The sequence below is a fragment of the Solanum verrucosum genome, unplaced genomic scaffold (genome assembly GCF_900185275.1).
Source record: "Solanum verrucosum unplaced genomic scaffold, falcon-dt-bn FXZP01000032.1, whole genome shotgun sequence".
Lineage (NCBI taxonomy): Eukaryota > Viridiplantae > Streptophyta > Magnoliopsida > Solanales > Solanaceae > Solanum > Solanum verrucosum.
Genome location: NW_026020569.1, coordinates 2,837,887 through 2,852,467, shown reverse-complemented (window position 1 = coordinate 2,852,467; position 14,581 = coordinate 2,837,887). Strand labels below are relative to the sequence as shown.

Below are 14,581 nucleotides of genomic sequence, written 5' to 3'. Positions count from 1 at the left end.
ATGCTCGTGATCTCATTGATCCAATTCGCTTGGATAACATTGATGATTCAAATGAATGGTTAGTTGGATGCCCCGAAGATCAAGAAGATGAACTAGTATATGAGGATGATGATCTTACTTGGGGTAGTGTTGCTACGGCAATTGGAGCTGATGAGAGTATCTATCATCTTAGGGGACTTTCTTCAAGATCAAGAGCACTTGACAAGGGCAAAGGAGTAGAAACTTCATCTACAAGTTCAACTTCAAGTAGGACTCGGACACTAATTGATGAAGACTACGAGGAGGAAGAAGATGAGGAGCAATATAATGATGTAGAGGATGTTGATCTTCAAGAGTTGGATAGTTTTGAAGAAGAATAGACTTTTAGAGTTCTAGTATTATCTTTTGAATTATTGGGTCTTTAAAGTTCTAGACTTTTAGTATCTACTTTTTGTTTTTGAATTGAAATATTTGCTAATATATGTTATTGCTATTGAGATTTTAGATATTTATATATGCAATTAAATATTTTTAATTTTTGGTATTAATTGGCGCCTTGATTCAAAAAGGCGATCGCCTCGCCGCTCGCCTCGCCGCGTGGCGAGGCAGGCCCTTGTCGCCTTTTGTCGCCTCTCGCCGTCCAAAACACTGCAAGGGAGAATGTCTCATTATAATCCAGACCCTCATGCTGATTATAACCTTTTGCAACAAGCCTTGCTTTGTACCTTTCAACCTCACCATTAGCCTGAAGTTTGATTTTGTATACCCATTTAGAGCCAATAGCCTTTTTTCCATGAGGAATGTCCACCATTTTCCAGGTGTTATTTTGCTCTAAGGCTGCAATTTCATCTTTCGTAGCAGCAACCCACTTTTTACTACTGGAGGATTCTTTAAAGGTGGTAGGCTCAGAAGAATTAGAAAGACCAGTTAAAAATGACTTATAGGAACAACTCAACTTGGAGTAGACAACATAGTCTCCAATAGAATAAAGACAAGTAGAATGAACTTGCTTTTGGGGGTTGGATACAACATAGTCCTGGTGCCAAATGAGAGGCCTAACAGACCTATTGGGTCTTGTAGTAGAAGGTGCAACAATTTCCATATCAGGTGTAGAGGTGGTATGCTCAGCAGATGGTGGAGGTATTGCACTAGGAGGAGAGACATCAGTAGCTGTACAAGGAGGAGTTGAAACCTCCTCTGCACATTCAACTTGCACTCCAAGACTTGTGTCAAATAGAGTAGGAATGGATGTTTGTGATAAAGGAGTAAAAAGGGGTTCCAGGAGATCATGCAGGGCCATAGGAGATGAGTCAGACTGGAAAGAAAACTCATGTTCTACAAAGGTAACATCCCTACTAATATGAAAAGAATGCATCTCAAGGTCAAACACTCTATATCCCTTTTGAGTTTCTGCATAGCCCATGAAAACACCCTTCTTTTCTCTAGGAGAAAATTTATTTGATTTAGGCAGTACAGATGTGAAATAAAGGCAACCAAATACCCTTAGATGATCTAGGTGTGGTGGAGTACCATACAATAATTCATGGGAGGACTTTCCTTGCAAACCAGTTGTAGGAAGTTTATTGATTAAGTATACTGTTGCCTTGACACAATGACCCCAATAAGAGATAGGAATTGAGGCTTGAAATCTTAATGCCCTGGCAATATTGAGTATGTGTCTATGCTTCTTTCCACCACCCCATTCTGTTGGGGTGTATAAGCACAAGAACTTTGATGCACTATCCCAAGAGAGGCTAATAAATCTTTACAGTTGGAATTCATGAACTTTGTGCCATTATCACTTCTCAACACCTTCACTTTAGTGTCAAATTGAGTGTTTACCATTAACAGAAAAATTTTCAATACAGAGTAGACTTCAGTTTTGGAATGAATCAAACAAAGACAAGAGAATCTACTGTGATCATCAACTATGGTCATAAAGTATTGCTTCTTGTCATAAGTTGGAGTCCTATAGCGACCCCATACATCTATATGAACCAACTGAAATATAACACTAGATTTATGCAAACTAGAAGGAAAACTAGGTCTACTTTGCTTAGCTTGAGGGCAGATATGACAGCAAGGAAGAGTAGACAAGTTGCCAGTCAAAGATGGAATATGTTGCATTGCTGTCAGGGAAGGATGACCAAGCCTCAAGTGCCACAATGTGGTGAAGTTATCATTATATATTGTAGCAGTAGTCACTGTATTAATGGTGTCTTTTAACAAGTACAAGCCTTCATCTTCTCTACCAATCCCAATCACCTTCTCACTGTAAATACCCTGCAGTACACAAAAATTAGGGAAGAAACTGACACTACACAGTAGATCTTTGGTCAACTAACAACAAGTAAAACTTGAAATCAGGAACAAGCAAAATATCCTTCAGTGTGTGATCACCCAGGATAGTAGAGCAACCTATGCCTGCAATAGGATCCCTGTTGCCTGTGGGCAATTGAACAATATTTGATCATCGATTACCAAGACACCTTAAATGTGATAACATGTCCTTACAAGAAGTAACATGATGAGTAGCACCAGAGTCAATGATCCACTCATGTTCACAAACATTAGGTGTAACTGATACATTACCTCTGAAATCGGTTTTAAGATCATCTTCATCGCCTGCATTTGTATGACCTGAATTGTGTCTAAGGTTCTGCACATGATTATATTCTTCTTCTGTAAGTGTGAGAGCATGTACCTGTCCTACAGAAGCAACATAGTTAGTAGAAGACTTGAGACCAGTAGAATCATGTTGAAAACAACCAGTGGATTTAGAACTGTTGGATGCATCTGGCTTTCTCTTGCTATTGAAATAAGTTAGATATCCAATTATTCTGTAACAATCCTTACTCAAGTGGTTCCTATAACCGCAGTGCACACATGGATTATCCAGTAACTTTTTTCCTCTGAAAACTGGCTTTCGATTAGCCAGCATAGTGAAGGGTTCCATATGAATCTCCACAACACTCAACAATCTCTGACTTTCCTCTTGAACTGCTGTGGCATATGCTTGATTAACACTGGGCACAATAGTTTTGAGTAGTAAATCACTTCTAATATGGCTATAGGACTCATTTAACCCATTAGAAACATCAATAACCTCTACTGATTAAGATGTTCTATGTAAGGTTTGGCTTCAACACAATTACATAAAGGAGCAGGTACTAAAACATCCAGTTTATCCCACAGATCTCTCAATTTAGAATAGTAAGTAGTTACAAAATCACAACCTTGTTTCAAAGAGGATACCTCTGTCCATAGGTGATACACTCTTGTAAGATTGGATTTATCGAACCTTTCCTTAAAGTCGTCCCAAAGTCGTTTTGCATTTGACGCGTATACAATAGTAGTGAGTAATTCTGAAGCTACTGTACTGCTGATCCATGAAAGTACAACGGCGTTGCACCTTTCCCATTGAGCTGCTAGATCTCCTGTGTACGAGCTTTTTAAGCAAGTTCCATCAACAAAACAGAGTTTATTCTTCACCAGTAAAGCAAGCCTGAACGATCTGCTCCAAAGGCCATAATTTTCTGGACCTGTGAGCTTAGTCGTAATTAGAGCTACACCTGGTGCATTTGAAACCTGTAAGTATAGAGGATTATTGTGTGGAAGAGTAGCAACTGCCAATTCCGCCATTACAGAGATGCAGTTAGCTGAATTTTAATTTGAATTATAGCTGGGTGATTGCCCAAAATCTAGCTCAAATGGAAGAGGATTGCCCAAGCTCTATAAGGAGTCCACCTATCTCCTTAACCATCAATGTGAGACTTTTGTTATTCTTTAATACCCCACCTCACGCCTAGTGCTTAACATCTGATGCGTGAGCAATTTTAATTTTGGGGGCCCCAACATTGGGTGAGACGGACCTTGCTCTGATACCATGTCAACTTATGTTTTGATGATGAAAACCATGGAAGTTATTCTTCCATGGAAGAGAATGAAGAAGAGAAACGTGTGTAGAAGAAGAAGAAGAAGATTTATTTCATTATCAGAAATGTTCACTTTACAATAAGAAGGCCTTCACACTTTTATAGATGGATCATTCTAAAATATGTGATTAGTAGGTCCTAACTAACTCACTGATCATAGTAAAACAGTTGTAACAAACTTTTTACAGCTAACTTTAACTAATAATACACCTATCTAACAATCACTTCTTAATACATTCAATTAGAGGGTCCGAGGAATAAATTAGTCAAATAATATAAAATGGAGAGAGTCTTGATTATTAATATATTATATATTTTTTTAAAGAAGGTAAATAAGAAAGAGAAAATCTCCCAAATTCACATTTTTGTGGAGTTTGTCCGAAGGTTGGATATTTTAAAGAAATCTATATCTATAAATATATATATATATATATATATATATATATATATATATATATATTGTTGACACCTAATTTTGGCCCTCTGCATTATAGATTAACACGAGCTTCTTTAATTTCAAAGGATTTGAAATATTTGACTTTATAAATTTTAAAAAAAATGTCTTTCAAGTTATTTTAAAATAATTTTGGTTATATTTTTATAATTTTTAAATAATAAATATATTTTATGTAATTATATACATAATTAGTATATTTTATAAATATTCAAAAATCGTCTCAAAAGATTTTGTGTTAATTAATTTAGTTAAGTAATAGTTCATATTTTTGAGTTAATTAGTTAAGTTGATTATTTTATTTCGTTAAAATTAAAAAGCTCGTTAGTTAATTTAATTAATTTGTCTTATTTAATTTTTGACCGAATTTTACAAATTAATTTTAAATGGCTAAATTAAAATTCATATGGTCATCTCTCCAATTGCAAATCTAACTCATCTTTTGGCTTCTAACTTGAACCAATTTTAAGATCTAACATCAACTCTTTTCCCACAATTTTTCAGCTAAGTTTGGGCCATTTCCTCTCAAATTCCAAACCGGCCAAATATTTCCAACATTCCACAGAAACCCATTCAATCAACTAATTAATTAAGCCAATTTGAGCCCAAATTTTAAAGCCCTCAAAATCAGCCCACTTAGTAAATACACGCAGGCAATGATCTTCTCCCTCACATACGCACATAGCAACAACAAACAAAACGAGCCTTCATTCCCTAAATTTCCAATTTCGCAACCTCAATTTACTCTTCTCTCCCTTGAATTCGTACATCGTTGTGTGCAAAGCACGAGCTTTGGTACTATTTGAAGCTTCAAGGAAGGTTCACCAACGGTACGGTATTATCCCTCAAATTCCTCTTTTTTCTTTTCCGATTTCTTTCAAAATAGTACGAATTCGTACACTAGCTAGTTGGCAATCCTTATCTGTTAAGGGATTTTGAAAATTCTCAAAATCCCACATCGAAATTTTTCCCAGAATTTTGGAGGTTTTGGTGCTATATAAACCCACCCCCTTTCACTGTTCACAGAGGCTTTGGGGAGGCAAAAAAAAAAAAAAAGAGCACCCCGCTAAGTTTTGGGAGTTCTTATTTTTGTCACGGAAATTCTGTCGATTCGCGGCTATTTTGAGTCGGAGTGGTGGTGGAGTTCGTCACGTTCAGACTCGAGTTCCAGTCGCTGCCCAGAGCCAGGTAATCTTCTTACTCTTTCCTCAGTCTTTTATTTCTAGTGCATTGTAGAGTTGTTATTTGTTTAGTATTGTTATTTATCTTTTTTAGATTCAATGGGATTAGTGGTTTGCATGATAGAAAAAGTCTTCATTATCCTGTTCATTTAAAGTTAAGTCAATTTTGAATGAGTTTAAATATTTTTCACTATTGATGGTTGTTTTCTTATCATTCAGAGATGTGAATGTGATTCTTTCACTTAATCGAGTTCATAAATCTATATATGTGCTTCTAGTTACTGTTACCTTTATTCGATTTCGAAATGCTTGTTATATAGTTGTTGTTCTCTGCCTTAAGTTGTCGTCTTCTGTATTAAGATTATTACCTTTATATTTGTTGAAGCCTGATTTCTCCGATCTGCTTTATAAATGTAAAATTGCTGGTTAGTTGGTTTTTAAGGTGAAATCTTGTTGGTAGTATGGGTTTAAGATTGTTTTTGTCCAGATAATGAGTGTTACATAAGCTTGAGTTTGTTTATGTGTTAGGATTAGCTGCTGATTCTCTCTTGTATTGATCATGGTTTAGCATATTTTCTTATCTTTAAACTAGTTTAATTATTTTGCTCAGAGTATACACAGGGTTAATTCGTTTTTCCCCTTCAAGTAAGGACCAATGTCTCTTTTGTAGACTCCTGTAAGCATAAATGTGTTAGTGTGATTTGCCAATCCACAGATCCTTTGGCTCTCAATGCATATCGAGAGATTGTTTGAGTGAGAAGTAGCTTACGTTTGGGGGCTGCTCTTTAGTACTCTCAAAAGAGTTAGGTTGGGATGGATGAAAGCTCATATCATAACTTTTATACATCCTAAAATTTATTAGATTACTCTACTTGAATCCTTGTTTAAATTTGCTAAGTTATTTTGGCGTAAAGTTATTTTATATCTTCTTGCTTTCTGCTGTCTTGTTTGTCCCTCGTGTATGCTAAATGAGATGGCTTAAAACTTTGATCAAATTGAGTCTAAACTTGCTTATCTTTAAATTATGTATGAATTCGTTTCGCACTCTTTTTTTTTTTTTTTTTTTTCTGGTTTAAACCAAGGTTGTGTTCAAATAGCAGTATACTTAATAGTAAATGAGTTTAGTTGTTGTTATGTAAATTTTTGGCTGCCTATCGTTGTTAGTTTCCTCCATCTAGGACTGTTATTGGTTTATACTAGTAGTGAATTTCTTATTGTTTGCTGTAGATCATAAGTGGATCTATTCATTACCTTATCTTCTATTTAATTAGTTTTGGCATTTTACTTGTTTTCTCATTTTATGTTAGTATTAGTATGGTCTCTTTTGTTGATTGTATTGAAACAATGACGTGCTCATTGGCATTTAACTTGAGATTTCGTAAGGATAGGTGTTTTTCCTTAAACTAGATTTGTCCTGATTTGTGTGTAATATCTTTGTGATCACTGTTAGTAGTACTTTCATTTCGTAACTTCAAGTGTTGTATTTTGTATCTTGTTTAAGTTGATTGTTTAGCAATTTAATAAATCCAGTTAATTGATTTATTTCATCAGACATCTAATTCTTATTTCTCTCATTTTCTTTTCATGAACTCTCTCCGAATGAGTCCAATGGACTCCCCTCTCTTGCATTTTTCTCTTCTTGAGTCAACCTTATCGAAATCGTGAAAGGGAAGCTAATATCAATGGGTTTAAACCCAAATCAGTGGCAGCAGCTAAGTAGCGGAGTAACAACAATCGAAAATGGCCGGAAATTAAATTTTGGATTTAAAAATCCAATTTGATTATTGCAGCAGTCCCAAATGGACTAAAATTGAGAATTTTTGGACTTAAAAAGGTCCAATTTTACACTGTGGCAGCAGAGCAGCAGTAGCCTAAATGGCTGAAACGAAAATTGAAAATTGGACTTAAAAGAAAGTCCAATTTGAATTCAGCAGCAACAACGCCTACCCGCGTTTGGACCAAAAGTCCAAGTTCTTTTAAATTTTGTCATATCTTACCATGTCGAATGTGTTATTATTTATTATTTTATTTGTTGACTTCTAACATTTATTTTATCTAACTTAGATGAATCCTTGGAAGTTTTTTTTTAGTAACTCTTCTATTTCGTTAGTTGTTTACCTTAAGTATTTAAATTTTCAAAACTCTTGCAAGTTAGGCAACTTAAGCTCTTAGACTAACTTGAGAATTATCATATTCTTTCATAGTTAGTAATTAGCTTTGGATCCATGTTTATGAGTTTGAACTAACTATTTAGTTCAAATTTTTGAATAGGATAAAATTGTTAAGTTTTTTAAAATAAATTAGTTGTCTTTTAATTTAACTTAGGATTTTGTATGAATGACTTAAGGATCTTTAATATCCTTTCATAGTTGTTAAACAAGGTCCTTTAATCCATGTTTGTGAGTTAGAATTAATTGTATGATTCGAAACATGACTATGGATAAAAGTTTTAAGTTAGGATTATTCTTAGCGGATTCTCTAAGATGCCTAAACCCTTCCTTAGAGAATTATTTGAACCCTTACCCGACTCTGGTTTTATTTAATATGTTTTCTTTCAAATACTCCTTCTTAAATGGTTTTCTTAATTTTTTCCTAAAAACTAAGTGGCGACTTCCAAATTCTAAATTTTTCCAAAACTTTGTACAAAATTGCCAAAGTTGCGAAATTGGTTTCGAAACCTTAGTTTTCGAAATCGGGTCGTAACATATATATATAGCTAGATAATAAAAAAGTGATGTGGCACCTCTCAATGACCAATGATTCTATTTATCTTTTTTGTGATTTTTTTTGACATTTTGTCTATTTTTTTCCAATTATTTTATTTCATAAAGTCATCTCTTTAATACACACCTATTCAATTACATAAATTTAAATCTTAATTAATTTAGTAATGTCTATAACTCCTAACCTTTCATATTCATAACCTTCAAATTATTTAATTTATAAATTTATAACTCCTTAAAATCACACTTATAAAAACCTATTTTGAAAAATGTAAGATGATTATTTTATTTTCATTTTTCTATTCTTCATCTTTTGTATCTTTGGTTGACAATTTTTTATTTTTTTTTAATTATTATTGTATAAAATAAATGTCTCAATTACTACTCCACTTATTCATATTCTTTAATATAAAAACTTAATTGTCTTTATTTTCATTATTCTCATGACTTTTGATAATCATAACTCCTAATTCATATTAATAGAGTCATATTCATGTTATCTTTTGGCATTCCTTATGTCCTATAAATAGAGGTATTAGAAAATTTTGTTACAACATCAAATTTATTAGTTGAGTTCGGAATAGGAATTAACTAGGTGAAACTTGTTCATCTTTTTGATCAAGAATCACAATTTTTTTGTAACTTAATAAAATAGCATTTTATAGCTTATATATTGCTTTCAATTTTTTTACTAATATAAAATTTACATATTTTATTGCATGTGTCTTTTTTTTGAATGGGAAAAATCATTTTCTCCATGATATTTGATAAACTGGTCGAATTTCAATTTGACAATTTAGTTAGAAAATTTAAACAAGCTCCCGCAAGATTATTGATGGAAAGATATAATTATTTTCCTTTTTTATTTACATGTAAGTCGTACTTTTTATTACTTGAATTTTATTGTAAGAAATTGGCAAGAGTTTCAAGTAATGCAAAATTTTATATCAAACACTCAGTGTCAAATTGCTAAAAAGTCATTTTAATGTGAAACTTAGTGATCTTTATTTTCATTACTCTCATAACTTTTTATTATTATAACCTCTAAAATAATTAGTAGTCATATTCATGATATTATTTGGTATTCTATATTGTAGTCCTATAAATAGAGATATTGTAAGACTTTGTTGAAATGAGCACATTAGCATTTTAAGTTGTCATGTATTTAGTGTTTATTATGTTGATGCTTTGGTTTTTGAAGAATTAGATAAAGACTATTGAATGGTGATTGTGGCTTGTGGAAGTTGATATCGACAAGAGCTCGGAAGATTGTACATCGATTTCATAATTTTTTTTAATAATTAAGATTGTAAGAATGATGTTGTATTATTTATTTATTTAGTAGGCATGCGATATCATAACACAATATGGTATTGTGAGATGGAATCAACGTTTGGACATGCAATTTACGCTGATCTCATCTCATGATATGAATATGATTCCATATTCTTCAAAAACCATGATATGGAATTATATGGGAATTTCATATCATGATTTGAGATATTTTAATACAAAAATTGATCCACGAGTTTATATTTTGTTAAAATAACCCCACATTTATATCTACTAACCATTTATTTCATATGATAGTTCTCTTTAAGATCTCTCTTTATTTTTTATTTTATACAAAAAAAAATATTATCGTAATTTTAATTATATTTTTTTTAGTTCAAAAGAGTAACTTATGACTTTATTGGAAGTTATCTAACTACTAACAAAATAATTTTCTCTATGAAAACAATTATATGTCTAGATAAATACATAACGACATCTTATCGTTTTTTATAACCGCGCGAAGCGCGGATAAGTTCACTAGTTATTACTACAACAAAATAGTAATATTAGTGGTTATTATAGATATTTATTTATTTTAGTTTATCTCAGTTTTAAAAAAAGTAGCCTGTTCGAATTGGTGTTTAGTTTGACTTACTTTTAGCATTTTAGTTTAAATTTAAGTGTTTATAAGTATAATTTTTTTAGTTTATCAAAACATTAACTTAAAGGAAGTCAATCAGGCCCTCACTAAATTCCCTTTTTCTCCAATAAATTTTGTATAATAATGGATTAAAATAAAAAATAAAAAATAAAAATGAGACCCTATATAACACCTTATCAACACAATTTTCAATCCCCTTATCCTATTTTTTCTTGCTACCTCTTTCACTTCCTTCTCCTCTCCTCAATTTCTCTTTTGCTCTGCTACAATGGCTTCCACATTATCCACTATTACCCTTCGTTCCCCTTCTCACATTTCTCCCTCAACCGCCAGCTCCACACACGCTTCAATTTCTTTCCCCACCAAAACCCTCGAACTCCCCAATCGCACTCCCAAACTCCACCACCGCCGAGCAACTTTCGTCCGCCCTCTCGCCGCCGTCGAAGCACCGGAGAAGGTAGTACAGCTCGGAGATGAAATCTCCACTCTAACTCTCGCTGATGCGCAGAAACTCGTTGAGTACCTTCAGGATAAGCTTGGTGTTTCAGCCGCATCCTTCGCTCCTGCTGCCGTCGTCGCCGCTCCTGGTGGCGCAGCCGCAGATGTTCCAGCTGTGGTTGAAGAGAAGACGGAATTTGACGTAGTCATCGATGAAGTGCCGAGTAATGCTAGAATTGCGACTATTAAGGCTGTTAGGGCTTTAACAAGTTTGGCTTTGAAAGAAGCTAAGGAATTGATTGAAGGATTGCCTAAGAAATTTAAGGAGGGTGTTTCCAAGGATGAGGCTGAAGATGCTAAGAAACAGCTAGAAGAAGCTGGTGCTAAAGTTTCTATTGCTTAAATGAATTTGTGGTAAATGTTCATTCTTATTTGGTTTTGATTATCTGGGCAAATTACTGCAAGTTTTTGTGTTTTTGTAAGAGAATTCAGTTGTTAGATAGTTGTACCCAATTTTCTAAAATCAAGATTTTTCACCCCTTTTTGCGTATGGTTCTGCATCATTTTGTGATTGTGTTTCAGTTTCTTTTGATGCAAAACTAGTATCTAAGACATGGCTAGGTGATTTCTTCTCATGTGCTGGTAAAAGTTAGTATGTACTCAATGTGCACTGTAGTCTGCTCAAAGTAGCACTAGGCTAGTAACTTATATCACTAGTGTCGATTTCCTCAAGTTTGTATGAGTTGTAATAGTAGTTGCAAACTCTCTTGTCCCAAATTGACTTAAGCCATCCCTTTGCCATCTTAGATAAAATCTAGTGTGAAGCCTAGCAGATGAAACGTATAACTTGTACAATTTTTTTCATTTTCCAAGTCAATCCAATCCATTTATTTGTTGAGCTATGTACTCGATAGACGATAGCAGAGATTTTTAGAACACCTCCAACAGAGGGCAAATAATCAATTTTGAATGAATTTGTTGGAGAACGCCCTCAGCCTCCCTTGCATTACACATTAAAGCTACTTCTTTGGCTATGTAATCACAGTGTCTACTCTTTTGGCTTCAAATGTTGTCTGGTTTCTCTCCATCCACAGAGCATGAATGCATTTAGCATATAATAATCTGTTTAGTTTAGCACTTTGATACTTGCTTTTGGAGTTCTTGATTGCTCAATCTAAGTGCTGCAAACATTGTGTTAGCAATGAAATCTGGTCTATTGATCCAAGATAAGAGCATTCTTCCAAGAAGGCTCTAGCAAATTACAGAAGATAAAGATGTTCTCTATTTTTCAAGTGTGTTTGACAGAATTTATACATTGTATCCACATACAATCTCCATTTAGACTACCTATCTGTAGTAGGTAGCCTGTGTTTCAGAACTAAATTAACATGTATGGCAACACATTAGGATGTGCTTTCCTTGTATTTATGAGATTATTGAAAAAAAAAGGGACGAGTTTCAGGGATATTTGGTCGTGAAAATTGCGAGTATATGAAAAGTGATTTTTGTTTTCAAAGTGAAAAATAATATTTGAATAATTGGATTGTTTTAGAAAAATTGTGAGGATAGTTTTTTTTTTTTTTTTTTTTTATGTTTTTCAAATTCTTGAAAATTTCGGAATTCAACTTCTGAAGTTCTTAAATTACTTACCAGTGGAGAAAGTATACACATTTTCTGTCCACTGTTTCTATTGAATGCAGCTCCTGGAATCATTCTTTCATTGATAAACACTTCTAATTTATCAATACATATTTGTTGCATTATAGTTTCATTATATGAGATAATACATATTTGTTGCATTATAGTTTCATTATATGAGATAATACATATTTGTTGCATTATAGTTTCATTATATGAGATGCTTAGGAGTGGTTTGCTAGAGTGTATAAAAATAATGCTTTATAGAGTGTATTAACAATGCTTGCATTAGTAATGCATAAATTCTTTCTTATTCATTGTTTGGTTTGGTCTATTAAAAATAACATGCATTGTACAAAAATATCCTCCACAATTATGATAAAAAAGATGTAAAGGGGATTTTGAAGGGTAGTTGTGTTTTTAAAATGCTAATGCATTTATTAAATCCTTTTGCATTACTAATACCCATAAATCCATGGTGTTAGTAATACACTCCTCAATACACAGTAGAGTGTACATATAACTAATAGCATAGTGCACCAAACAAGGTACTTCTAATATATAAAGCTAATGCATGTATTAATTTAACTAATACACTCTACCAAACAAAAGGTTTTGGTTTTGGAATATAGGAAATTTATTTGTTGGTAAATGAATTGAACCAATAAAAAAGTCAACTTGAAATTTTTTATATGATCAGCGTAAATATGTTCCTTATATTTCTTCTTTTAATTTCATGAGTTAAAATTAATTAATTTATGTATTTTTTAGAACTAGGCGCTTGACACCTTATACAATTGAAATCTGAAAAGATATAAATATTTATACGGAATTTTCATTGTGTATATAGGGTTTAATTATTTTTAAATGACTTTGTATCTATAACTTAGTCCATATTATATAAGACTGGTTAGTGTATTCTTCTACTGTATTTAAATTCTTGAAATTTATAAATATTATATTAAATTGTATCAAATATTTGATTTTAAGGATAAAACGTAGTCATTGATACTCTTCGAATAGGGCTATACAAGAAGGTTCATAATTCAGCAACGAGATAATTGAAACCAAAACATATGCTAAAAGACCAAGGCATAGGGTTAATACAAGAATATAAATCATGAAGGTCGAAAGTTTTTTTTTGTGAATATTCTAAGCTAAGAAGACAAAAGGACTAGTCGCTTTCTAAAGTTTTTTTGATGTCTTTTAAAGTGTTTTCAGTCACAAAAATCGAACTTTCCTTCAACGTTAAATGACTACGCGTTTAGCATCGAAAGGACTAATAATTAGTAGCAAGTGCCAATGTTTTGAAACTTCACTTGAGGCTGATTGGGATAGGTGAGATACAACTCAAGATTGATTGTTGATCTCCACAAAAATGTCATAAGGATGTCCAGTTCTAAGGTGGGTTCTTCGGGAAAAGGTCCTATTAGTTGTCCAATCACAAAATAACTTTATATGCGCAAATATTAAATCACCTCAGATCTCAACGAGCGATCCTTCCCAATTCCACAAAGGCACAAATTATAACAAGCATTTTCTCGATTTTAATTTTACACGTATTACAATCTGATTCGTCTTGAACACTGATCTTTCTCCCATACACAAATGGAACCCAAAAAAAAAAGAGGGAAAGAGAGCGGTAAATGATGGATGATTCAAATTTCAAGGAAGATCCCCAAAATTTACCGCCTTCATCGTTGGAAGCCTTTCATTTCTCACATTACATCTCAACCGTCCAACTCTTTCTTTCATTTCTCATATTACATCTCAACCGTCCAACTCTTTCTTTCATTTCAGAGAGTTAATGAACCGTTCTCAAATATTTTTAAGGCATCTTTCATCTCAACCGTCCAAGCTCTGTTTTGACTGATAAAAACGCAAAATAAGCGAAGTGTACGAAAATATATTTTTGTCCAAAACTCAAAAGCCAAAACTCCTTGCTGTTTCTACAAGCTCATTTACTCTCTCTCTCTCTTAACGAACAGAAGTGGCACGTCGATTTCTCCAGAAGTTTGCAAACTCTGGTCGATTTTGGTTTGTTCCCTTTCTCTGTTTATGTTTCTCATTTATTTTTTTACCTGTTATAGTTTTTGTATATATGATTTTAAGGTCTAGAAATGGAACCCCAAACCCTAGGTTTATAGAAAGGTTGAATATTTGTGGTAGTTTATCTCTGTGTTTCTGATTATGTTTTTTTTTTTTTTTTGGGGACTTTTTCTGAGCTGGGGTGTTTTGATTATTTTTTTCTTGTTGCAGATTTGAATCGGTATAGAACTGAAGTGATTGAGTTTTGT

The 14,581-nt window shown here is 33.1% G+C and overlaps 2 protein-coding genes across 2 annotated transcripts; one reads left to right on the top strand and one right to left on the bottom strand.

Annotated features, from left to right (window-relative positions):
• Positions 1–523: 523 nt before the first annotated feature.
• LOC125811005 (uncharacterized) lies at positions 524–3,621 on the bottom strand. Its single transcript, XM_049490494.1, has 5 exons — positions 3,281–3,621; positions 2,518–3,005; positions 2,351–2,424; positions 1,896–2,262; positions 524–1,683 (listed from the first exon to the last, which is right to left on the bottom strand). The coding sequence occupies exons 1-5, from the start codon at positions 3,619–3,621 to the stop codon at positions 524–526; spliced, it is 2,430 nt and encodes an 809-aa protein (XP_049346451.1).
• A 6,793-nt stretch (positions 3,622–10,414) lies between these two features.
• Positions 10,415–11,196, top strand: LOC125810867 (50S ribosomal protein L12, chloroplastic-like). Its single transcript, XM_049490363.1, has one exon. It carries the CDS (start codon positions 10,477–10,479, stop codon positions 11,047–11,049), a length of 573 nt encoding a protein of 190 aa, XP_049346320.1. The 5' UTR covers positions 10,415–10,476; the 3' UTR covers positions 11,050–11,196.
• Positions 11,197–14,581: the final 3,385 nt, after the last annotated feature.